The sequence below is a fragment of the Rhinatrema bivittatum genome, chromosome 5, assembly GCF_901001135.1.
Source record: "Rhinatrema bivittatum chromosome 5, aRhiBiv1.1, whole genome shotgun sequence".
NCBI classification, from domain to species: domain Eukaryota; kingdom Metazoa; phylum Chordata; class Amphibia; order Gymnophiona; family Rhinatrematidae; genus Rhinatrema; species Rhinatrema bivittatum.
The window spans coordinates 23,437,666-23,464,117 of NC_042619.1; the positions used below are offsets into that span (position 1 = coordinate 23,437,666).

General features: G+C 45.8%; 1 protein-coding gene across 2 annotated transcripts in view; it reads left to right on the plus strand.

The window, feature by feature from the left end:
* FCHSD2 (FCH and double SH3 domains 2) overlaps positions 1-26,452 on the plus strand; it is a 537,915-nt gene that overhangs the window by 347,667 nt on the left and 163,796 nt on the right. For both annotated transcript variants that reach the window (XM_029602137.1, XM_029602138.1), the window contains exon 10: positions 21,084-21,179. In XM_029602137.1, coding sequence (XP_029457997.1) covers positions 21,084-21,179 — 96 coding nt within the window. The remainder of the gene's footprint in view (positions 1-21,083; positions 21,180-26,452) is intronic.

A 26,452-nucleotide genomic window follows, 5' to 3' on the forward strand; every position in this document is an offset into this window, starting at 1 on the left:
TCTTCCTATTAAAATAAAGTTAAAATGTTTAGTCAGGAAGTTGTGGATTTTTTCTTCAGGAGACTGTTCCGTCTCCTGGCTCTTGCCGGACTCAGGGGGGCTTTGCCCCTTGTGCAGTGCATAGCCTGTGTCCGTTACCGCTTCCAGGTGTGGGGACCGAGTCTGTCCAGGGCTCGTCTCCCCCCCTCTGGCTGCCGAAGGGTCTTAATTTTTCGTTGCTGTGCTCAGTCTATTTACAAAAAAAAAAAAGTGACACAGAAACAGGCTTAAGTTTAAAAGTGCTCCCAGTGCTTTTAATACTTACCTACAGCAGCAGACCAATATTCTGTGTCTTTCTCCCCCACCTGGGTTGAACCGGCAGCCTGCCAGACAGGCAGGAGTCAGCAGGTTTCCCCCCTGCTTCACTCCGGGCCTCCAGGCTGTCAATCAAACTTTTCTCTGCAGCCTTTTTTCCTTCAGAGCGGTTCTCTCTTTGCCGTGGCAGGCAGCCTGCCTCTCCTCTGCCAGCCCCTTCGTGTTTTTTTGCGAGGGGATCTCTTCTCTGCCTCCCTGCCAGGTGGGGTAGGTCCCTCCTTGGCAGGGCTGGCAAATTTAGCCCAGGGATAAACTCCCCAGAGCTTGGCCTGGCCTTGGCTCCGTTTTCGGAGCTCCCTGGGGCTGGGGGGCCAATTTGTTTGCAGCTACCCCCTGATTTCAGCCCCCTGGCCCCCCAGGATGGGTTTTCTGTCACCCTCTTGCCTCTCCGGGACTTCCAGGGCTCGTTTTGTATCTGATTTTGCCCTCCTCCTGCGAAGATTTTATTTAGCTAGCTTGCAGGAAGAGGAGAAGGTTCCCCCCCCTTGCCCCCCCCCCCCCCGGCAAAAAAAAATAATTTTCATCTCTCCGCGCCGTTGACGATTAGACCGGCTGCGGAGACCCCGGGGTCCCTTGGGGGAGGGGCATTCCCGGGTGGTCCCGGGAGTGCCCCTCCCCCAACCTCCTGGTGGATCCGGTACCCTCGGATCCTGCCGCTAAACCGGATGCGAAGGATAACCTTCCACCCCTTACGGCTTCTTTGCCCAAGGATATGGACCCGATCCTGGTGGGAATCAGGGATCCGGCAATCACCTTCCCCTCTCATCCCACGCACAATTTGTAGCGCCTGCGGGAATGGAACGCTCCCGAGACGGGACTCTAGGTGGGCCGTGCACTAGATAAGCTTCCCCTCCTGGAGGTATGCTTAGATTAAAAAAAAAAAAAAAAAAGACAATAATTCCTCCGAGGACTACTTATGCGATCACAATACAGGAGGGTTTCCAGGCTTTTAAAGCCACACAGGTCCGCATGCTCTCAAGGCTCATGTGATGCGCATTTTTGATGTCCTGGCGCTGGGGGTGCGTGTGCCTATTTGCAGCAGTCTCATGCTGTGGGCAGGTCTCAGGTGGGTTCAAAGTTGCTCTGCACCCGGGACCCCCCCCCCCCCCCCCCCCCCCCCGTGGGCAGAGGCTGCGCTTACGACCTTCGCCACATCCAGGCAAAAGCGATGGCTACGGCGAGGTCCGCCAAACGGCTCCTCTGGCTGCGCCATTGGTCGGCCGATCCGTCCTCCAAAGCCCGGTTGGGCATGTTGCTGTTCAAAGGTAAGCTGCTCCTTGGCAAGGGCCTTGAGAAACTATGGATTCCTTGGGGGAAAGTAAGGTCTATGGGCTTCCAAAGGACCGTCTGAAACCATCCCGTTCCTTTACACCCTCTTGTCCACGTTATCTGGGCCAGAGACAGTATACCCCACGCGGGCACCCCTCAGGGGGTTTTTCCGTCTTGCTTCCCGTGGGCACCATCCCTTTCTTGATGGCCAGCCCACACGCTCCATCCTTACGCCTGCCACACAATGAAGTTCACTTGACTCTTTCCTCTGTCCCCTTCCTAGGTGGTCGACTCTCCCTGTTTTTCGTGGCATGGGTCAAATTCATGTCGGACCAGTGGGTCCTCGACGTCCTCAGAGACAGGTACGCCTTCGCTTTGCTCGAGATTCTATTTCCCCGTGCAGTCGGTCCCAGTGGCAAGCGGTGGAGCAAACCCCCACCTGGCCCCTGTGTCTGGGTGTGGTGGTCCCGGTTCCAGACAGCAAACTTGCCGCAGGCCAGTATTCTATTTACTTCGTCGTTCCCTAACAGGACGGGTCTTCGTCCGATCTTAGACCTCACAAGAATCAACCGGGCCCTCAAGATCCCACTTTCCACATGAAAACTCTGCGAGTGGTCCTCATGCCGTTTCGCCCCGGAGAGTTCCTCGCCTCACTTGCTTTGACAGAGGCGTGTTTCCATATTCCAATTCATCGCGGCTACCGTAGTCTCTTCGCGTTGACATCCTCCACCAGGACTTCCCTTTGGTCTCGCGACGGCACCTCACGCCTTCACCAAAGTCATGATGGTGGTGGCAGCAGCTCTCTGCCGGAAAGGGATCCTTGTTCACCCCTAACGGGACGTCTGGCTCGTCAGGGCCAAGGTGGAGGCTCTTGCCGGCAGGCGGTGGATCGCGTGTTACCTCTCCTCGCGTCTCTCGGGTGCATACTGAATTTCTCCAAGAGCTACCTTCAGCCCTCCCAGGAGTTAGGATTCCTGGGAGCCCACCTCGACAACCGGGTGGGCAAGGTCTTCTTGCCTCGCGCGCGGGCTCTCGAGTTGATCGGCCGGTTTCAGAGTCGGGTCTTGCTGCCTTCTCCGGCGGCCTGTGTCTGCCTGCAGGTCTCGGGCCCCTTGGCTTCTGCCATCGACCTTGTCCCTTGGGCTTTTGCTCATATGCTACCGTTCCAGAAAGCTTTGCTGTCCCGTTGGCAGACAGTGTCAGAACAGTTTCACACAGTCCTCCCGTTTTTTGGGCCTTACTGTCGCTGACTTGTAGTGGTGGCTTTCCCTTCCTCATCTGCTACAGGGAAAGCCTCTCCGAGTCCCTCAGTGGACGATAGTAACCACGGACGCCAGCGTCTCAGGCTGGGGTGCGGTCTGCCTCTCCCAGTACGCCCAGGGGATCTGACCGGCAGCTCAGTCTTGCTGGCACATCATTCGGTTGGAGGCTCGGGCGATGTTCCTAGCTCTTCTGGAGTTTCTCCCCCTCATCCGCGGCAAGGCGATATGGGTCTTGTCCGACAGCTCCTCCACTGTGGCTTGTCAATCGCCAAGGAGGCACCCGCAGTCCGCTGATGGCCCTGGAAACAAGCAGTCTCTTCGCCTGGGCAGAGCGACATCTACAGAAGAATAGAACTCCACCGGGGTCCCGTGGTTCTGGTAGCACCAGAGTGGCCGCGCAGGCTGTGATTCGCGGACTTTCTCAACCTACCGCCGGACAGACCTCTATGGCTACGCCATTTTCCTTGGCTCCTTCGTCAAGGACCTGTATTTTTCGACCAGGCCGATCGCTCCTGTCTAGCGGCCTGGTTTTTGAAAGATGATGCCTAAGGCGCAAGGGCTATTAGGAGGAGGTCATCTTCACCTTGTTGCGGGCCCGGAAACAGTCGACTTCCCTGGCGTACGTGCGTATCTGGAAAGTGTTTGAAGCTGTTTGTGTGGAGTCTGGTATCTCAGCGCTCTCCGCCCCGATCTCATTAGTCCTCTCTTCCCCAAGAAGATCTTCTCCCCTCTCGGCTCTCTCCTGGGTCGGATAGAATATCATCCCTGAACGAGCCACCCGGATGTGATTGGTGCTTGAAGGGCGTCAAGCATCTACGTCCACCTTCTCGGCCACTTGCCCGTCGGGGAGTTTTAGTCTGATCCTTCGGGTCCTCTGTGTGGCTCTGTTCGAACCTCTCCGTCGCGCTACCTTGAAAGCTCTTACGCTTAAGACTGTCTTTCTGGTCTATCTCTTCTGCTCTTCGGATCTCAGTGATCCATGCGCTGTCCTGTCGGGAACCTTTTGTTTTGCAATTTTCCGATTCCGGGGTATCCCTCGTGATGGGCCCTTCCTTCTTAGTGAAGGTTCTTCTAACTTCCATGTTAACCTGTCTGCAGAACTCACTGCGTTTTCCCCTGCGCCTGGGGATGATTTCTGTAAACTTGATACTATACAAGTTCTACTTCGCTATCTCCAGGTTACCCATGGCTTTCGGGTCTTGGTTCATCTTTTGTCCTCTGGAGTGGGCCCATTTGGGGTACGCCGGCTTCTAAGACCACTATTGCGCAGTGGTTGAAGGAAGCGATCTCCTTGGCCTCTCTTTGTCGAGGTCGGGCGGTTCCCGAGGGCCTTTCGGCTCATTCACTGCGTTCTCAAACTACTTCCTGGGTGGACAGTCAATCGGTCTCTTCGCAGGAGATTTGCAGTGCCGCCACTTGTACGTCCTTGCATACTTTTGCTCGACACTACCGTCTGGATGTGCAAGCTCTGCTTCTTGGTTCTTTTGGGCCAAAAGTGCTTCGAGCGGGACTGTCTCGGTCCCACCCGGTTTAAGGACGCTTTGGTACATCCCGCAATTTGGACTGATCCGGGTACGTACAGGGAAAGGAAAATTAGTTCTTACCTGTTAATTTTCGTTCCTGTAGTACCACGGATCAGTCCAGACGCCCTTCCCTGTTTGTCTTTTTTTCTGTCCTCTCGAAGCTTGTTTCTCTTGCAGATTCGTAGATTTGTAGATTTCCACACATCTTTTTTGTGCATGAATACTGAGCAAATACACCGGAAGCCTTGGTTGCCCAGCACCAAGTATATGCAAGAGTGGTTAGTCATACCATATCTATTACATTGTTTTACATCTGCTCCATTGAGCTTTATGGGTACTTGCTTGATCCTACTCTGGTTTTGTTATTTTCTGCTTTGACATTCGTTATACTGAAGGGTTACAGGATAGGCTCTGTCCTCATATAGGATATCCTTTCAGTTTTAGTCTGTCTCCACCTGCTGGAAAGGAGGCTCAACCCACAGTCTGGACTGATCCGTGGTACTACAGGAACGAAAATTAACAGGTAAGAACTAATTTTCCTTTATGGAGAGTAATTAGGCCAATTTTCTCTCAAATGCAGCCACCAGCACAGTTTTTTCCGACACCAGCGGCTATGCGTCAACAGCAGTCCAAAACACCGGACAAAAAGAGCAGCAGTAGGGAGCCAGCTTTTGTAGGTCAGAAGGTGGAAGTGGTTTGTAGCTGCAGGAAAGGTACCCAGGGAGGGGGAGAGGAGGGGAGAAAATAGTTTAGGAAAAATTGTCAGTGTTGTCACCCACAGGAGATGGTGACCAAATCCTTAGGTTACTAACATCTTGGTTGGGAGAATCCCTGAATTTACACACACTGGATTCTTACACGTGTAATTAATAAAGCCGCCTTACCCATGCAGCTATGCCGCTGGAGCTTCATTTAACAGCTGTAATGACCGTGGAACCGAATGGAAGTCTTTAAGGTGAATTTTAAAACCAGCATGCGTGCGCGCGTCAGCCCGCACTCAGGGACATGGCTATTTTATGACATACGCACAAATATGCGTGCATGTTCTAAAATAGTCTGGCCACGCACAAAAGTGCGTCCAGTTTTAAATGGACGTGCACCTGTGCGTGCAGTATTTATTTATTTATTTATTTATTTATTTAATGGCTTTTATATACCGACGAACGTTGGGAACATCTCGTCGGTAGTAGACGCTTTCACCACTTAAAAGGGACACATTGCATGTTTTACCAGTTCCTTCCCACTTCGTCCAGTTACCAGCTAGGTCCTCGGTTTTATAGCCTGTACACGCCCCATTGACCCCAGACCCTTTACACCCCTCCAAATTTTGGGGGTTTTTGTTTTACTTATACCACTAAGAATGTGGAAAAATGCACATAGCACACTTGGATAGCAAAGGCAAAAGGTGTGCTGTGAAAGACTTCAGATCTGAAACTTCAATACAATCACTTTAACCTGGGGGACAGACCTTTGCTATACAGCTCAGATTCATATTGATTGAATGGTGTTTAAAACACCTTATTTACTCATTTCTGTCTGTGTATTTAGATCTTTAAGTTTGTCCCCATATGCTTTATGATGACCATTTTAGTAGCTGGATCATCTCTATTCAGTGTATATCTTTTTGAAGGTATAGTGCCCAGAATTGTATGCAGTACTCCAAATGAAGTCTCACCAGAGACCTATACAGAGTCTATATCACCTTTTATTCTCCAGGGACAAGCAGGATGGTGACATGGGTGACATCATTGGAATGGAGCCTGGCACGGAAAACTTATATCAAAGTTTCTAGAACTTTGACTGAGCCTCACTGAGCATGCTCAATCAGCATACATTATAGCACGCGTCCATGCGGGGTCCCCTTCAGTATCTTCCTTTCTGCGGAGACTGTCATTTCATTGAGTGAGAGCCTCACTTTCTTAAATTTTTGGCCTTCTGGCACTAATTTTGGAAAACGTTTAATGAGATTTTTTTCTTTACCGCCTTGTACAGTCGACACAGGGTCCCCCCGTTTCTCCCTTTGGCGTCCTAGATAGTGTTTTAGACAATTATCGGTAAGTTTCTTTTTGCTTCAGTATCCCTAGAGCGGCATTCAGTGCCTGCCAGCCATCAACAGCTGCTGCCATCAATTTCAACATCATGTCCTTTTATTTCTAGCCAATATCTCCACCTCGGGATTTAAGCTATGCCCCCTGTGCACATGACATCCAGGGTTGCAGCAGGTGCATCCAGATGACCCGAAAGGGCACAAATCCAACTTGATAAGATGGAGTGCCTCTTCGGCCAGAGAAGACCAAGCCATTGACATCTGAGGCATCAGCATTGAAGGGACCTCGGAGCAAACTGATAGACACTGAGACATCAACATCGGCGGGGCCATCTGATCAGTCAACACTGTTGGCTGGAAGGGATGATGGAGACCGGCTATTGTCCGGCTCCTCAGGTCAAGGATATCTGGTATCTCGTCATTGACCTCTGCACTGGGGAAGGACCATGTCGAGCATCAGGGGAAGCCGAAGAAGCATCGGTTCCCATCGATGCATGGTGCCGGGCACAGGGTTGCACCAGTTGAGCTGTGATGCCCCCAAAGTGACTCCATGGCGAGGAGAGCCAGTCCTCCATCACAGCTGGGGGTGTGGCACAGGCTTCAACAGTCCAGATGCCAGTCACTGATACTCCTCTCTGTTCCTAAGAGGATCTGGTCACACCTCCTGCATTCCAACCTGTCTTGGCATCAGCGATGTTTGAGAAGGAGCTTGAGGCATGTGCAGCTGGCCATTGAGAAGGCAATGCGAGACATCAGCACCACAGAAGTGCTGGCACCGTCGCTCCTCAAGTCTCTGCTAGAATCTCTGCACATGCTCATCGGCATGTTACCGACCCAGCCAGCATTGGTTCCCAGGACAGCATTGATGCCCTGCGGGGCACCACCACCTCCCCCTGCCAATCCAGTCATTGCCAGTTCCTCGGAGGAGGAAGCTTCCCCCATACCAGCAAAGGCACCGGGCCTGCAGCCTCCCGTCCATTTCTATTGGTGGCTGCACCGCTGGGCGACGGCAGAGCACAAAGGGCCCTACCCCAGATTGAAGACAGTGGTGATAAAGGGTACCTATGATCCTGGGGGGGATGACTCATCATTGGCCTCCGTTGATACTTCTGATGGTTTCCCCTCAGATCCATCTCCAGAGGAGCGAAGGAAGTTCCCGCCAAAGGACCTCTCCTTTGCAGGATTTGTCAGGTTAATAGTGAAGGCCAACCCCAATATTTAAAAAAGGCTCCAGGGGCAATCCGGGTAACTATAGACCAGTGAGCCTGACTTCAGTGCCAGGAAAAATAGTGGAAACTATTCTCAAGATCAAAATCGTACAGCATATAGAAAGACATAATTTAATGGGACACAGTCAACATGGATTTACCCAAGGGAAGTCTTGCCTAACAAATCTGCTTCATTTTTTGAAGGGGTTAATAAATATGTGGATAAAGGTGAACCGGTAGATGTAGTGTATTTGGATTTTCAGAAGGCGTTTGACAAAATCCCTCATGAGAGGCTTCTACGAAAACTAAAAAGTCGTGGGATAGGAGGCGATGTCCTTTCGTGGATTACAAACTGGTTAAAAGACAGGAAACAGAGAGTAGGATTAAACGGTCAATTTTCTCAGTGGAAAAGGGTAAACAGTGGAGTGTCTCAGGGATCTGTACTTGGACCGGTGCTTTTCAAAATATATATAAATGATCTGGAAAGGAATACGACGAGTGAGGTTATCAAATTTGCGGATGATACAAAATTATTCAGAGTAGTTAAATCACAAGCAGACTGTGATCCATTACAGGAGGACCTTGTAAGACTGAAAGATTGGGCATCCAAATGGCAGATGAAATTTGTGGACAAGTGCAAGGTGTTGCATATAAGGAAAAATAACCCTTGCTGTAGTTACACGATGTTAGGTTCCATATTAGGAGCTACCACCCAGGAAAAAGATCTAGGCATCATAGTGGATAATACTTTAAAATCGTTGGCTCAGTGTGCTGCAGCAGTCAAAAAAGCAAATAGAATGTTAGGAATTATTAGGAAGGGAATGGTTAATAGAACGGAAAATGTCATAATGCCTCTGTATCGCTCCATGGTGAGACCGCACCTTGAATACTGTGTACAATTCTGGTCTCCGCATCTCAAAAAAGATATAGTTGCGATGGAGAAGGTACAGAGAAGGGCCACCAAAATGATAAAGGGGATGGAACAGCTCCCCTATGAGGAAAGGCTGAAGAGGTTAGAGCTGTTCAGCTTGGAGAAGAGACGGCTGAGGGGGGATTTGATAGAGGTCTTTAAGATCATGAGAGGTCTTGAATGAGTAGATGTGACTCGGTTATTTACACTTTCGAATAATAGGAGGACTAGGGGGCATTCCATGAAGTTAGCAAGTAACACATTTAAGACTAATCGGAGAAAATTCTTTTTCACTCAACGCACAATAAAGCTCTGGAATTTGTTGCCAGAGGGAGGTGGTTAGTGCAGTTAGTGTAGCTGGGTTCAAAAAAGGTTTGGATAAGTTCTTGGAGGAGAAGTCCATTAATGGCTATTAATCAGTTATACTTAGGGAATAGCCACTGCTATTAATTGCATCAGTAGCATGGGATCTTCTTGGTGTTTGGGTAATTGCCAGGTTCTTGTGGCCTGGTTTTGGCCTCTGTTGGAGACAGGATGCTGGGCTTGATGGACCCTTGGTCTGACCCAGCATGGCAATTTCTTATGTTCTTATGTAGTTGATAATGGAAGCAAATACAGGCACAAAATGCTCGATATCCTCCAGTTCGTGGAGCCTCCCAAGGAAATCATGGCAGTCCTAGTACAAGAGATCCTTGTGGAGTTACTGTTGATGATGTGAGAACACTCCCTCACAGTGCCTCCCGTGAATAAAAAGGCGGATGCGGTATACCTCATTCCAAAGGCTCTCAGATTCAACAAACAGCTATCCTACCATTTGCTGGTAGTTTAATCCACTCTCAAGAAAGCCACGTATTCTCAGACCCATTCCTCGGCACCCCAAGAGAGGCTCACAGAGCAATGGAAGCTCTTGGGAGGAAGGTGTTCAGGGGGCTATACTTATTGCTCGCATAGCCGCCTACCAGCTCTATATATACGCAGGACATCTGAAAGCAGGAGCAGGATGTTTCCAAGCAGTTGCCTCAGCAGGGGCAAGACACACTCCTGCCACTGGTGCATAAGGGCCTGGAATGCGGAAAAAAACTAGGTCCGTGTGAGCTGTGATGTTTTGCAAATGGCATCAAGGGTCTCTGCAGCAGGAATCGGCACCCGCTGCAGGCTGTGGGCCTTGGATCTCCAACCAGAGGTGCAGGAGTGACTCACTGACGTCCCGTGCACTGGAGAGAATCTCTTTGGAGATAAGGTTAAGGATGCAGTGTCCCAAATCTGTGAACCCTATGTGACCCTTCAGCAACTCTCCGCCAGCACTCCTGACCCATTCTCATCTAAGAAGTCAGTGAAAATGGGGCCGAGGAGGTACTATCCTCTGCCCCCTCACTCCTGTCGACACCAGAGCTCTCGTGGCTGTCCCAGGCAACAAAGAGCCCCGAAGCCCCAGCTGGAGCTTGTCAGCTCCAGGCTCGGTATATTGACTGGATTGTAGGGAGTGTAGCTCAGTTGCCCATACTATCACTGAGATGTGTCTCAGGTCCTTGTGGTTTCTAGAAAGCCTTCCGCTAGAAAATCCTATGGACTGAAGTAGAGTAGATTTTGTGTGTGGTGTGAGCAGAAAGCCCTAGATCCTTCTCCTGCTCCACTCAAAAACTGCTTGACTACCTTCTGCACCTATTGGAAGCTGGCTTAAAAACCAATTCTGTTAAGAACATAAGAAAATGCCATACTGGGTCAGACCAAGGGTCCATCAAGCCCAGATCCTGTTTCCAACTGTGGCCAATCCAGGCCATAAGAACCTGGCAAGTATTCCATGTAACCATTGCTAATGGCAGTGACTATTCTCTAAGTGAACTTAATAGCAGGTAATGGGCTTTTCCTCCAAGAACTTATCCAATCCTTTTTTAAACACAGCTATACTAACTGCACTAACCACATCCTCTGGCAACAAATTCCAGAGTTTAATTGTGCGTTGAGTAAAAAAGAACTTTATCAGATTAGTTTTAAATGTGCCACATGCTAACTTCATGGAGTGCCCCCTAGTTAGGGGTTCATCTGAGTGCAATTGGTGCATACCACCATGGTGCAAATGATACACCCATCTCTCTACAGCCTATAGTTGTATGTTTCATGTGGGGTGTGCTTCAGTTGAAGCTTCTCCTAAAGCTTCCTGCTGTGTCTTGGGACCTCAACATGGTGTTAGCTCGGCTGCTGAAAGCTCCCTTTTAGCTGCTGTGCTCCTGTGACCTAAAGTACCTGACCTGGAAGGTCATATTTTTGATGGCGGTCACTTTAGCAATGGGGTCAGCGAGCTCCAGGCCTTAGTAGCTTATTCACCTTACAGTAAGATTTTTCATGACAGGGTGGTCTTACATACGTACACTAAGTTCCTGCCTATGGTGGTGATGGACTTCCATTTTAAACCAGTCCATTGTCCTGCCTACATTGTTTCCCAGGCTCCATTCGCATCAAGGTGAACAAGCCCTGCATAGTTTGGATTATAAAAGAGCCTTAGCCTTCTATCTGGAGTGAACAGAAGCCCATAGTCAGTCCACCCAGCTTTCTGTTTCTTTTGTTAGGATTAAGTTGGGCATCGCCGTTGCCAAGAAGATGCTTTCCAATTGGCTAGCAGACTCCATCTCCTTCTGTTATACCAAGAAGGGACTGCATCTTGGGGGTCATGTCAAGGCTTACTCTGTTTGAGCCATGACAACTTCGGTGGCCCACTTGCAAGCAATTCCCATGAAAGAAATCTGCAGAGCTATGATGTGGAGTTCTCTCCACACATTTAAATTGCATTGCTTGGATAGGGATGGCTTACGCAACAGCAGATTTGGCCAATCTGTCCTTTGGAACTTGTTTGAGGAGTAGAACCCAACTCTGTTTCCTCCTAGGGCCCATTGTTTGTGTTCAGGCTTCACCCCCCCCCCCCCCCACCTCTCTGTCCATTGGCACCTAGTTTGGTTGTTTTGTTGGTCCCCTTTTTTTGTGCGGGGCAGCCTGTAGCTAGGGATTCACCCGTTTTTTAGGACTACCAACCTGCTTGTCCTCTGAGAAAGCAGAGTTGCTTACCTGTAACAGGTGTTCTCAGAGAACAGCAGGATGTTATTCCTCATGAAACCTGCCCGCTACCCTGCAGAGTTGGGTTTCCACTACATTGGTTTCTTCTCCTTTTTGTATTTTTATCCTTGAATTCTACATTATAAGACTGAGGCTCAGCCAAAGTTCTAGAAACATTGACATTAGTTTTCCATGCCAGGCTCCATCCGATGACATCACCCATGTGTGAGGACTAACATCCTGCTGTCCTCTGAGAACAACTGCTACAGGTAAGCAACTCAGCCTTTTCCTGCTATCTGTTCTTCCTGTGCACCCAAGCATCCTTCTAGCTTTTGCCATCATCTTATCTGTTCAGCCGCGGTAAGATAATCTAACACAATCGCCCCTAGATTCCAGTCTTGTTTTTGTACCCAAAAGAACTTTGTCTTCTATACCCTTCCTTTGGGTTTTTGCAATCCAAATGTATAAGCTTGCATGTTTTGGCATTAAATCTTAGCTTCCAGACTATAGATTATCCCTTAAGCTTCATTAGACTCCCCTATGTTTTCCACACCTTCCCAGATTTCTTTCCTTTAAAGATTTTGGTATCATCCACAAATAGGCAGATCTTTCCCTGATGGCTGTTCCGCAGTATTGCTAACAAAAATATTGACAGAACTGGACTAAAGACAGATTCCTGCAGCACACCACTGGTAAACACCCCCCTTTTTTTTTTTTCAGTTTTACCACGACTCTTTATCACCTCCCCTCCACCAGTTTCTAACCCAGTCAGTCATTTTAGGTCCTATACGTAGGGTGCTCAGTTTGTTTATAAGTTGCCTTTATGGACCTGTGTCAAAGGCCTTGCTGAAATCCATCTAGCATTCTCTGCTGATCTGACTCTCTGGTCACCCAGTCAAAGAAATGCAGTTCATCTGACAGGCCCTGCCTCTGATAAAATCATGCTGCCTCGTATCCTGTAATCCATTGGATACCAGAAACTATGCTATTTTATTAATTTATTTCCAATTTCTTATATACCACTCACTTAGATTCCAGACCAGACTGGAGCAGTGAACAGCAAGCTTCATGTTAGATTTTTAAAAATCTCGAAATATTTAAAACAATGCAATAAAAAAACAAAAATAAAACCCACCAATCCCTACTCTCTCGCACTATAGCATATTTTGTTTATTTATTTAGTAGTTTTTATATACCGATGAACGTTGGGAACATCTCATCGGTTCACAATAAACGAAATGCAGCGCAATGGGCTTGACAGTGAAACACAGAACTAGGAGCATAAAATTAAGTAACAGTAAGATAACAGATAAGATAAAATAAAATAAACTGAACTATTGACAAGTTATATAGCATAATAAATAACAAAAAGAAGATAGGGGTATTAGGGGTGGAGGGTGAAATGGGGGGGTTGAAAGGAGGAAGGAGTGCGGGAAATTAAGGTGAGGGGGCTAAACTAAGGGGGTAGTATGGTAGGAGGGGGGTAGGGGGTGAGGCAGGTCCATCATAATCTCCATAAAAGTACCATTTGAGCTGGAAAAAGTCACTTTTTTACCCCTTATTTTGAAGGCTAAATAATTTACCTCCTGTCTCACCTCCACAATTTGGGGCCTGCAACTGAAAACATCCTTCTCCGATACACAACCTTGTGTACCTCTCATGCTGATGGTATCTGAAACAAATCTCCCTGCGTTGACCACAGATTGCTTTTAGGTACATAACTACAAACTAAACTCTGCTAATATTTACCTCCTTGACCATGTACTACATTAAACATGAGAACCATTAGCTTAAACTTTGCCCTTTCCTGAATTGGGAGCCAGTAAAGATGCCATAAAAGTGGCACTGTGCTCAACCTTTGAGGACATCCAAAGATTAACTTCTCAGCCATATTCTGTGCCTCCTGCAATTGATGAATACTTTTTGGGGGAAGGCAAACCAATAATACATTATGGTAGTCCAGTATGGGCAATATGAAAGCCTGAAAAACAGTTCAAAACACACTGCTACTTTAAAATGTCTATCCTCTGTGTTTTAACTACAATTTCATTACTCACAGGTGCTCCATGCAGCTGCTGTTATAGTGTTATGGTAGCTATATAAAGTCTACACCCCCTTCCAAGATCTTCACTTTTTGTTGCCTTATAGCCTGGAAGTAAAGTGTATTAATCTAGTGTTTGTTCCCTGTAACAACACGTTCTACCCCACAACTAAAAGTGAAAAAATATATTCCAGGGTACCTTAGAACAGAGGTTCTCAACCTTTTTTTCGGCCGGGACACACTTGACAGATGGTTCTCACATGCGTGACACACTGAACATGTGACCGTCATGGGGCAAAATGTAAATATACATTCTGCATCCTCAGGAACCCCCTCGACTCCCAAAAATGAGTGCAGAGCCAGAACTAGGGCATTATCCATACAATTCACCATATAAAAAAGATATTCTGGTTCTGATGTCATCTCAGTAAAAGCAAAACAAACTCTCTTTACTGGCAGGCACAATAACCTTCCTTATGAAAAGACAGTAATTTACCACTACAAATATTTAACCAGGCCCTAAACACTAAACACCTCCTATTAGGAAAACAGAGCAAGCCAAGCTGCTATAGATAGACACCCACTTAGAAATAATTGTTAAACTATACTAATAAATGTTACAAAACAGCTGATGAACATAACATTCAACAATTAAAAACTCATAAAAATTATTAAAAATTGTCCAAATATCAATAAAATATTTCTAGTATTTCTTCACACATACACCAGTCACCTCACTGATCTCTCTCTCTCTCTCTCTCTAACACACACACACACACACACATATCACCTTGCTGACCAGTCTCTCTCTCTCTCACAGACACGAGTCACCTCGCTGACCAGTCTTTCTCTCAATCACAGAAACACATTACCTCTGACCAGTCTCTCTCTGTCACACACACACTGCCACTCAGACACCCATTCTGCCACACACACAAAGCTGCCACTCACACACGCAGGCACCCATTCTGCCACACAACACACACACACAAGCTCACATGGAGCCTCTTCTCATTGTTTGGACTAATAAGCCTGGCCTCCGGCTGTGCGCAGGGTCTCTCCATTCTTCGTCCCCGCTGGCCTGGCCTCCAGCTCACAGGTCTCTCCACTCTTCAGGCCTGGCCTCCAGCGGTGGCACACAGCGTGTCTCCATTCTTCGTCCCCGCTGGCCTGGCCTCCAGCTCACAGGTCTCTCCACTCTTCAGGCCTGGCCTCCAGCGGTGGCACACAGCGTCTCTCCATTCTTCTGCTCCGCTGGCCTTCGGCGGCGGCGCATAGGTCTCTCCACTCTTCAGGCCTGGCCTCCAGCGGTGGCACACAGCTTCTCTCCATTCTTCGACCTTGCCTCCGGTGGCGGCGCACAGATCTCTCCACTTTTCAGCCCCGCCCCTGGGGAGAAGGGAAGCACAAGCGGGGCAGTGGGACACCGGGAGCCGCGACACACCTGCTGGTGCTTGGTGACACACTAGTGTGTTGCGACACACCGGTTGAGAACCGCTGCCTTAGAAAATGTAGTAGAAATAAAATATGGAATATCTTGATTGGATAAATGCTGATTCCCACCCCTTTTGTAATTCTACAGCAATCCTAAATATTTAAAGCTCTGGTGTAACCAGTTGCTTTCAAAAGCACATATTAACTGGCCTTGCTAATGTTAAACTGTACTGATTCACATGATGAGAGGATAAATTCAGCAGTTCCTGTTGGTTTTCGCTGCTGGGAAGTGTATTTCAAAGCAAAGAAGCACCCATGAGCACCAAGGAGCTGTCAAAAGACCTCTGGAACAAAGTTTTGAAAAGGCACAGATCTGGGAATAGGTATAAAAGAATTACAAAGTCTTTGTACACCACTCGGAGCATGGTCAAGATGATTCTTAGAAGGTGCAAAGCATCACCAATGCCCTGTCTAGATCACAGGTTAAGGAGGAGAATGATCAGAGAGGCCAATGGCAACTTTGAAACAGTTACAGGCTTACATGGCCAAGACTGGTCAAATTGTGCATATGATAATATCTCAAGCCTCAAGCAACCGAGCTGCGGCCAGCATTCAGTCAAACTGTAGAAACCCAACACAAATGCTGGAATAAAGTGATACAGTCCCGAACTTTAAGTAAGTGTGTAAATCCAAAGTTTCTTTTATTCAAAGGATGGCAACTCCATTGTATATAATGAACACAATCTTTCATGCACACGGGGTCCCCCGACACGGACCCCTGTTTCGCCAGCGGCTGAGTCGGGAGGGATGCCCACAATTTTTATTACAGGAATTCTAAAAGTAATTATAAAGGACTGTATTAGAAAACATGGTATCGGTACATGGAGCGCGCTTAAGCATGGATTAGAACAAACTTAAAAGCTGTCAAAACTCGCGCCAACCAGATTTCACAGACCAATCAGAATAGAGGAACAGACAGCCAATCACAGGTAAGGGGGTGACAGCTGCATCCTATCAGAATCAAGTAAAATAGAACCATTCGATTTCTTTGTTGAGGCCCTTCGGTATAAGTTTGTTCTAATCCATGCTTAAGCGCGCTCCATGCCCGGAACTTATGAACTCCGTCTAAGGTAAAATTCATGCGTGCGTAGTTCAATTGTACTTATTCTGTACCGATACCGTGTTTTCTAATACAGTCCTTTATAATTACTTTTAAAATTCCTGTAATAAAAATTGTGGGCATCCCTCCCGACTCAGCCGCTGGCGAAACACGGGTCCGTGTCGGGGGACCCCGTGTGCATGAAAGATTGTGTTCATTATATACAATGGAGTTGCCATCCTTTGAATAAAAGAAACTTTGGATTTACACACTTATTTAAAGTTCGGGACTGTATCACTTTATTCCAGCATTTGTGTTGGGTTTCTAATATCACAAGCCTGCCATAAATCTGGCCTGATGGTAGGTGATAAGAACGAAGCCGTTACTCAAGAAAGCCCACCTTGAATCTCATTTGAAGAATTCATAGGAACACTCAAGATACTGTAGCCATGTGGTCTGCCAAAACTAAAATAGAACTTTTGGGCCTGAATGCAAAGCATTACTTTTGGTACAGACCCAACACAACACATTACCTAGAGAATACCATCCCTATGAGAAACGTGATAGTGTAGGGACAAGCCAGTTGCTTTATAAGGACTGTGTGACTGATCCAGACTTTGGAGGCGTAAGCAACACAAGATGGAAGTCAAGCCATGTGATGGCTTCTGCAGTTTTAAGGCCTGTAAGAACTACACTGAGAAGAAGCTGCTATTGTTATTCATATCGAGCAATCTGTCTTCACTTTACAATTTTGTTGGTAATGCCAGACACAAACTTGCTGAGTTTATGGCCTTGACAAGCTTTGTATCCAGTCATAAGGTCCAGCCTTATTTGACAGATGTCTTCTGACTCATGCCATCATACCCGTGAGAATATGCATATATATATACACCTGCTAAGATAGTCCTCAGAATCCTACCAATGCCAGTGGATTGTGGTAGTAAATTTTAGATCTTATGCATATAGGGAAGAAAGACTTCAGACTTAAATTCAGGACCACACCGCGCTGCTTGCTTGCCGTTCACACAAACCTCACACCCCCTAGCGCCTGAGACTTTTCACAGAGCTTAAGTCTGGGATCCCAGCTCAGCCCTGCCCTGCTTTATTAAATTTGGAGTACTTGTCGATCTCATCCTTGCCTAAGCCCTGCCATGCCAAGCCAATCTTTCTCTGTCCCCTTACCTGCATAGCTTACAGAGGCATCTGTAGGTTTTGGATCTGCCATCCTGAGATGGTGGTGTTAACCTGTCACTTGCCTGCCAGAGGTCCAGTTGGCTACCCTCCGTGCTAAGTCAGGACCCTAATTCTCCAGAAGGATGACCCAAGTGCAGAATGGGAGAGTCAGAGACCGTCTTCATGATATCTTCATGCATCCTGGACAGCGTAAGATAACTGGCTAAATTACTATTCTAAGCTGGGTAGTGTTTTGGAAATGCATTTGAGATGCGCAAGTTGACTTAAAATTTCTTAAAATTTGTAACAAGTGATTTACTCTGTTTAAGCAGAAGCTTAAAACAGAATGTACTGTAATTAAAAGCATAGTACATTTTCTGCTGCTATAAAGGTGTTGATTATTCTGCTCCCTTTATATCAATTTGAGCCACTGCTATCTGATTTGAATGTTAGATAATCCGTGACTGAAATGATTCTTTACGTTAGCAGCAGCATGCTATGGCGATGTTTCTGAGCAGCAGGGATTGGGAAAAGTCCTCGCAGAAAACTTGCTGCCCTCTGCAAGAAAGTGAAAACTGGACAGAAGTTCACTTTTCAGCATCACAATGACCAGGAGCACACTCTCAAACTGCACTAGAGTGGCTAAGGGAACAAAAAAGGTGAATGTCCTGGAGTGGCCTGGTCAGAGCCCTGTCGAAAATCTGTGGCATGACTTCAATCCTGCTATCCATCAGCGCTCTCCAAGGAACTTGACGGAGCTTGAGCAGTTTTGTAAAGAATGGTTTATATTGACAGATCTAGGTGTGCAAAGTCAGTGGAGACCTGGTCCAACAGAGTCATTTTAATTGCTGCTATAGCTGTTTTTTGGATATATTTATATAGTGTGACACCCAATAAAACATTTTTGGCCCTGAAAGATATGTTGATGAGTGAAAAAAAAAATCCTCATTTAAATGCATACAGGTCTGATGCACTGACACAATAAAATGTGAAAAATGTTCAAGCGGGTGTAGCCTTTCTCTAGCCTCTATATATAGCATACTTGTTATACTGTTTCAACAGAGCCTTTGGAAAGCAGATTTTACAGTATTTTGCTGGCACATACTAACTTGCCAGACTGATACAAGCAGCAAATTACAGAAAATATTTAAGGCTTATGTTCAAAGTTGAGACCTAACCTCAAGGAGGTATAGCCAAGTAATCTCCTGAGTGTATTACTGTCCCCTCACTTTAATACTAAGTGACCATCTCCAGTACACCTGCTAGCAGCAATCTGCTTAATCTTCCAGGTAGACCCAGCACTGAAAGTATGAGCTTGCAGTGAGTTTGCTCTGGGATGACATCTGCCTGTCATTCCCTACAGATGGTTTTCTTCAGTTAAAACCAGATTCTATTAATGTGATCTCCACTATATATTCCCCTCCCCAACAGTAAATCTTGTAGAGAATCTACTAGATAAGGGAGCCCGGACCGACGTGCCGCAGATGCGCAGTAGAGAGCAACTCTACCGCGCATGCGGGGGCGAGGACGTCGGCCAGAGCTTGCCCATAACAAAAATGGCGCTGGGAGGAGCGGTGGAGGCGAGGAGCGGCGGCAAGGCGCAGTAGCGGCACGCGCGCGGGACCTCCCCCGAAGATCTTCCATTTGTGCTATCCGGAAGGGGAGTGACTGAGGGGAGGAGGGAGGGAGACTAGAGGGGGGAGGTGGGAGGGAGAATAAAGGGTGAGGGGAGAATGAGGTGGGGGGGGGGAAATGGACCGAAATTTTTTTTTTAATGTAGCCCGTTGTTACGGGCTTAACGTCTAGTTTGTTATAAAAGAGGATTTGCTTTAGCAGTATTGTTTGCCAGCTCTGTTCTGCGCTGCTTCAGCCCTCTGACGACCTCCAGGTTCTGAGCAGAGCGCAAGAATTTCTTCTTGTACGTTGCGAGGTTCTGAGAGCGTCAGGAGATGGGATTGCAATCTCACTTGACAGAAGCTTTGGGCAGTTTGTTACTTTTGGTCATTGCTCATTGATGGGAGAAGCAAGAAAGGGGGGCTGTTCTCACTTTTATTTTGGTAGTGCCAGATAGGTGAGCATCCCTTGAAGGCCAGAGAATGCACTTAAAGGGAGCTTCTGATGTAGCGTTAGGACTTATTTCCTTGGGACACCTGGCTCGTATTCTTCCTCTTAGCAAGTCTTCCATTATGGTTGTAGTATTACTGAGTTAGAAATGTAGTGTAACACTTTTGATTAAATCTTGTAGTAGGCTTAGACCCTAATTTTCCTGTTTTGTATGCTTGGTACTTGCAGTAGTTATCCTGGAGATGTCCACTGGGCAATTAAAAACAAAAAACTTTTATTATTTTTTTATTTGGAAGGCATGCTCTTTTTCCCTTTAGCACCACAAGTTTATTTCAAGGATCTGGTGCCTGTAATAGCTTTGAGTGTATCAAAATATGAAAAGGAAGTGGGGCCCTGAGCCTGGTGGAGAGAAAATGGCATTAACTTGCAGTTTGAAATGGGCAATTTTGCAATAATTAAACAAAAGGAACTTTTAATATATTTGTGACTAACTTGCAAGAGTCATGTTCCCTTTGTCAGTGCAAAACTGACAAAGAATACAGCTGTCTGAATATGCAAATGTTAGATGACACCATTGTTTTCAAAATTGCAAATAGATTTAATGGAAGCCTGGAGAGGAGGAATGTGCCTGGTGCCCTTCCAGCCACTTGCATTAGTTAAGGTCTGTTTCTTTTCATATGGGAGGAATGATACTGAATTGCATGACGATACATGTGACAGTATACCAGACACTAGGCGTTTTCCCATTCAAATTGTAGTGGGTGTATAAGTATTGTAAATATGTTAATGGTCTGACTGCCATGTAGAGGACTTTGGTTTGATTCCTGTGTAAGATCTTCAGGGAATACTAAAAAGGCAGCATTCACAGCTCCTGGTAAGGTGGGCGGAAGGGGAGGCAGTCCCTGGCATCACTAACAGTGACATCTAGTGGCCAGACTCGGGGTGTGTATTAGATGGTCTCTGGAAAAGCTGCATTTTGTGGCCCTGGGTAGTTGCAAATGAAGGCTCTAGTACCATTGCCCAGTGAAGCAGGAGAAAACTGGCAGACCAGAAATAAGATAAAAATATACTGTTGGATGTTCCAGGCAAAAGATTTATTTCCAAATGCGGTTGTCAACTTTCCCAGAATTGCATTATTTAGCATTGCTTACTTATTTCCATTGGCAGTACTGGACTTAAAAGTCTCATGGGGAGGTTGATGATGATACTGTACATTCACAGTTTCTTTGGTATGCAATGAAGCCTGCAGACAGGTATTTCTCAAGCAGCATCAATGATATTTTTGTTGACAGCAGAAGATACCTGGATTAGCATATTAAATCCAAAGTCCTCTTGAGAAGCTGTAGATGTGGCTTGTTCATTATTAGATTGCAAAGTATTTCTTCATGGATTCGATGGTGGCTGCATGGAACGGCCTCCCAGTGGGAGGTAATAGATGCAAAAAGGAAATCACAGGATAACTACAGAGGATCCTTTGTTGCAAAAAAAAAAAGTGAAGGGAAATCCACCGATCACCTAGGGTCTATGATATGCAGAGGGAAGTGAATTGGTCAGAAGAGATGGACCTTAGAGTCCATGTCTACTGTCTGAAGCAGAGTAATGTACCTGAGTAACCATTCTGCCTCTCACATATGATCTCTTCTGTTTTCAGGTGGTACAGGATTACAATCTTCAGTTGTTTGTAAAGGAAAACTCCATATTCCACAAAGCACAACCCTTCCAGTTCCAGCCTAGTGACAGCGACACGGTAAGGGTGTTTTATCAGCTAAGTGAGTAGCATTGTAAAACATTGCTATCTCTCTGGCATTCATTAGGTTTTCCTTTTATATTAGATTATGAGCTCTATAAAGCTATTAATAATGTGTACACTAGAGAACATTTGACTGTGCTGCTACATTCTAAGTGAGCTTATTAACTTATCGCTTAGTAATAGATTTTTTTTTTTTATGTATGCATTTTCCAAAATATACAAGATTACATCTTGATCAGAAATATGAGAAGAGGATTAAACCAAGTAGTAAGAATATACAGCAAGAAATTAACATTTCCCATTTCTCAATACAAGTCCTCAAATTGTGGGAGCCGACCCATCCCCCACCCAAAGTAATTGTTTGGGTGGGGGATGGGTCGGCTCCCACAAATCGTTGCAATTTTACCCTATCTGAATATTCGCATGTTCTTTGTTGCACTGTAAAGCGCTTGTTGCTGATTTTCGTTTTAATGTGAACCGATGAGATGTTCCCAACGTTCATCGGTATATAAAAACTGCTAAATAAAATAAATAAAAAATTTATTTTAACATCAAAGAAAAAAGATCAATAGACAAAACAGCAGCCATATTTTATCTATGGGGAACTACAATGTATTAGCACTGGAAGTTGTTGGCAACGCATGAGTTTTCCCAACAAGAAATTAACTGTGGGGGATCATAAAATATACGTGAATTATTTTGATTCTTTATCATGCACTTGCATGGAAACTTCAGAAAGAAAACACCCCCAATTTGCAATACCTGCAGTTGTTGTAGGAGAAAAGATTTCCTCCTTTTTTGAGTCTCCCTCGAGACATCCGGGAAGACCCTAACTTTACATTGAAGAAAAGACTCAGCCCTATGTCGAAAACAGAGTCCCATTAACCAATCTGTATCTGGTTCAAGTGCGAGAGTCGCAATCAATGTAGCTGGAACAGCTAAATCTGAATCCGATGTCTCCAGCATAGTTGAAATATTCACACTTGATTCTCCAACTGGAATTAATAGTGCCGCTCCCTCTCCTTGTGTTTCCGATCTTCTAAACTTTGGCAGGTAAAATATCTTAGACACTGGTGGAATCCCATTTTCAGGAATCTGGAGGATCTCCATTAATTACCTCCTAAACAGCTCTCTAGGAGGTGTTAGGGGTACTTGAGAAAAATGTATAAATCTTAAATTCCTATTTTTAATAGCGTTTTCCAGATTTTCAATTTTCAGAGTAGTGTTAACCCTTTCTTTAATCATAGCAGATTGTACTTGTTGTATAGCACTTACTTGGTCTCTTATAGAAGAAAATTGTTGGTCCATTTCAATTGTTGTATTGGAGAATGCACCAACCTTTTCTTCCAACTCATTGCATTTTGATATGACTGGAGATAGTTGTTGTGAAATTGAACTCTGAAGTTCAATAATAGCTTCCCAGATAGTCTCAAGAGAGAAGACTGTAGGTCTTTGAACAGCAGGAATCAATGTGGGTAAACTCAATAGCATTGCCCCCAAGGCCTCCCAGCATTACATCTCGTCCCAATCCAGGTTGTCCTCGATTGAAATCTGGACCCTCAGCTACTGCCGCTGGCCTGACTCGCCGGCACTCTGTTCTGGTGGCGTTTCCCTCCCCCCCCCCCAACATTTGGGCTCCTCTAGCAGTCGCTGGATTTCCTGGTGGTGTTTCCTCAACAGGGCTGATAGGTGACAACGAGCCCGGGATAGAGGGGAGCTCAAATTCCCCTCCCCCCCTCCCTCCCAATGGCTGAGTCCCCCGATGCTGAGCTGCTGCACAGGACGTAGGCATCCATCGGGCCAGAAAAAGGAGTCACTGGAGGGACCGCAGGGAAAGGCCCCATCCTAGGTTTCCGCTTTCTACCCATAACAGGATAAAAAAAGGCAGCAAGAAATACATTTTATAGAGGGTACCCGAGAGAGCCAACGGCATGCACAGTCTATCAATCTGCCATCTTGGGTAGTAATAGATTTCTAATACTGCATTCTTCCACTTTTAATAATAGCAAGAATTTAAGGTGGTAGACTTATTGAGCCAATGTTCATTTTGCTGCTAGATAATTCTTCTCTGCCCTTATAAGATGAAGGTAAAGCATTCCCAAATGTACAGAGGCAAAGCAAATAAAATCTGACGCATATTTAAGCATATTTGTGAATTAATACAACAGTCCATATGTTTTCTAAGGAAGCGTTTTCTTTACCTTCCTTTCTAGCTTTAGGTGTATTGTAGTGCTTTGTCTTGTGTGTGATGGTGCAGTGAGAGAAACTGGGACTGAATGGATATTTATTTTACAGGAGTGCATGTTTATGCTCCTCATTTCCCACACGTATCTTTTCCCCTCAAAATATATTGACATGCTGCATGTCTTTACTAATACTTTACCACCTTTAAACTTTTTAATTAAAAATATTTGACCTCTTCTTTTGAGCAACTCAATTGCAGAGCCAGATTTAATTAAATCCTTGTTTGCTTTCAAAGTCAGTTCCTGCTGTAGAGATCACAATTTTTTACTGCTCCTCAGAGTATGAAAAATAGGAAGGATCTGTCAGAATTGGCAAAGCTTTATCGCATTTTTCCAGTCTTGCAAGTCAAGTTAATTCACACCTCACATCTCTCCTGTTATGAAGGTCTAATCAATATAGAAAAGAAGTTTGTGGGAGTTGAGGATTTTTCCTCTTTCCTTAAAAGTTTATGTCTTCAAAACTTTCATTCTTGAGATCCAATTAAAGATATGTATGATATTTAATAAATAAAGCTAGCATACATATATAACACACCAAAATAAATGCTAGAAAAACAGTAGAGCCGAGTGCCAGAGTGGTGAGATGAAGGGGAGGGGGGAATCAGGTATGAGGTAGAATTTTTGCTTAGTAAAGCGACCTAGGGGGGGGATAGTGGTGGCAAAGGTAGTGTAAGTTTGGTCTTTTCTGCACGGTGGTATATAGTATGTTAGTGGCCAGTTTGTCCTCTGTTAGGAGAGAGTTGTGGAGTCTGGGGATGAATGAGGGAAGACACACTTGTGGGTTTGGGCCAGCCTGGTGTCTGTAGGGATGGGGGAGTTCTGGCAGTGCCTCTTTTTCTGATCTCAGTCTGTGGGAGTGTTTGTAGGGAGACAGGTAAGTTGGGCCTAAGTCATTTAGTGACTTGAAGGCAATGCAGAGGGCATTGAATTGAGTCAAGTAGGGGGATTAGTAGCCAATATAGATTCCGAAGGACCGGTCTAATGTGGTCCCTGCAGTCTGGTAACATCTGTGCTTCAAAGTTCTACGCTAACTGTATACACTTTAGGAATGGGAATTCTATATACAGAATATTACAATAGTCTGTCTGGGATAGGATGAATGCATATATCAGGGTGGCCGGATTGATTTTCTCAGTGTCTCAAGTCCTCAAAAAAACTCAAACCACTACTATTCTACCATGATTACCGCACAGTGCTACAATCCCTCATACTCTCCAAGCTGGACTACTGTAACTCCCTCCTCCTCGGACTACCTGCCTCCACCACCAAACCTCTCCAGCTGCTGCAAAATGCAGCAGCCAGATCTCTAACAAACACCAACCGTTCATCACACATCACCCCCATTCTAAAAGGACTCCACTGGCTCCCCATACCGCACAGGTCACAATACAAAATCCTCACCCTCCTGCACAAAACCATCAACAATGGAAAAGTCAAATGGTCTAAAGACCCTCCCCAACCCCACGATTACCAGAGAAACCTGCGGTCCCAAAACACAGGCCTGCTTGCCATCCCCCACACAAAACTAGCGCACCTTACCTCCACCAGACAACGTACCTTCTCAGTAGCTGGCCCCACCCTCTGGAACAAGCTACCCTCCCATCTCAGACTGGAACCCTCCACCCAATCATTCAAAAAACAATTGAAAACATGGCTATTCCATGAAGCCTACCAACACACAGACTAACCCCCCCTCACCCCACCCCTCTCTTCTGCACTCTCTTACTCTCTGCCCCCTTGCCCTCCCCCCTCCAATGTCTCCATGTATCATTGTTAAGACACCTTAATCTCAAGTTAAAATTGGTTACATGCTATATTGTATCTGTTATGAGGCACCTTAGCCCAGTTCTAAAATTGAATTTTCAATATCCAATCCTTAATGTTTAATGTTATATATGTTTAAAGTTCACCCATTAAGGTTTAATGTTACAATGTATAAATAGTAAGACACCCCTGTCGTACTATTCCAACTGTTATAATGGGAACCGATGTGATGTACTCCAACGAATGTCTGTATATAAAAGCAAATAAATAAATAAATCTGCCTTAGTCGCTGGAGGTGTGGTAGAAGGCATTCCTTGGAACTGTGGTGATTTGAGTATTCATGTTTGGACCTCCAATTTTATTGGGAAGGGTAGTGGTCAGAACCGATTTTAACTCTTGAAAAGGTGCAGTGGATTTATCTAGCATAAATACCTCTGTTTTACTGAAGGGTGACCATTTCCAGATCTCTGTAAGGCAGTTGTTCTTTTGCATGGCTGAATGCCATTGGCATTGACAAAGCATTGGCGCTTGAATTTCCTAATCACATTAATCCGTGGTCTGATATAAATGTTGAATGGGGATTGAAAGAAGATTGGTTTGTGCTCTGCCTGTTAGAAATGACTTAAACCATTTCAGAGCTGGTCCCTCAGCACCAATGCATGATAGCCTGCCTGTTAGGTAATCCCAGTCACTGATGTCGAAGGCAGCTGAGAAATCAAGTGGGATCAGGGAAGAGGGTGTTCCTGTATCAGTGGCCCCAAGAAAGTCATCCAGTTGGGCCCCTTCCTGAAACCTGGCTCGAGTTTGTCCGGGAGTTGCCCTTCCTTTAACAGGGTCTGGAGCTGATGAAAAGCTATTTTTTTTCATGATTGTTGCCATGAGTGAGGTGTTTGACAATGGCCTAAGATTGCCTAAGATCTTAGGATGTAGGAAGGCTTTCTTGAGGAATGGATGGACAGCCTTTATTTATTTTTTTTTTAAAGCACATCTAGCATAATACCCTTACTTAAAGAACAGTTCACGAAGTCTGCAATCCAGCTAGACAGACCAAGTTTGGCGGCTTTAACTAGTTTTGCTGGACAGACATCAAGTGAGCTGGATGATGGATTTAGGTTGGGGAGAATCTTTACAGTATGGTTTCTGGAGGATTGTTGGAAATGAGTGAGGCATTACGTAGTAGGTTCCAATGATGATTTTCTCTGATATCCCAGGCTGGAAAGGATCTTTTGATCTTTCTTCTTGTGCTGTGGAAGTATAGACAAA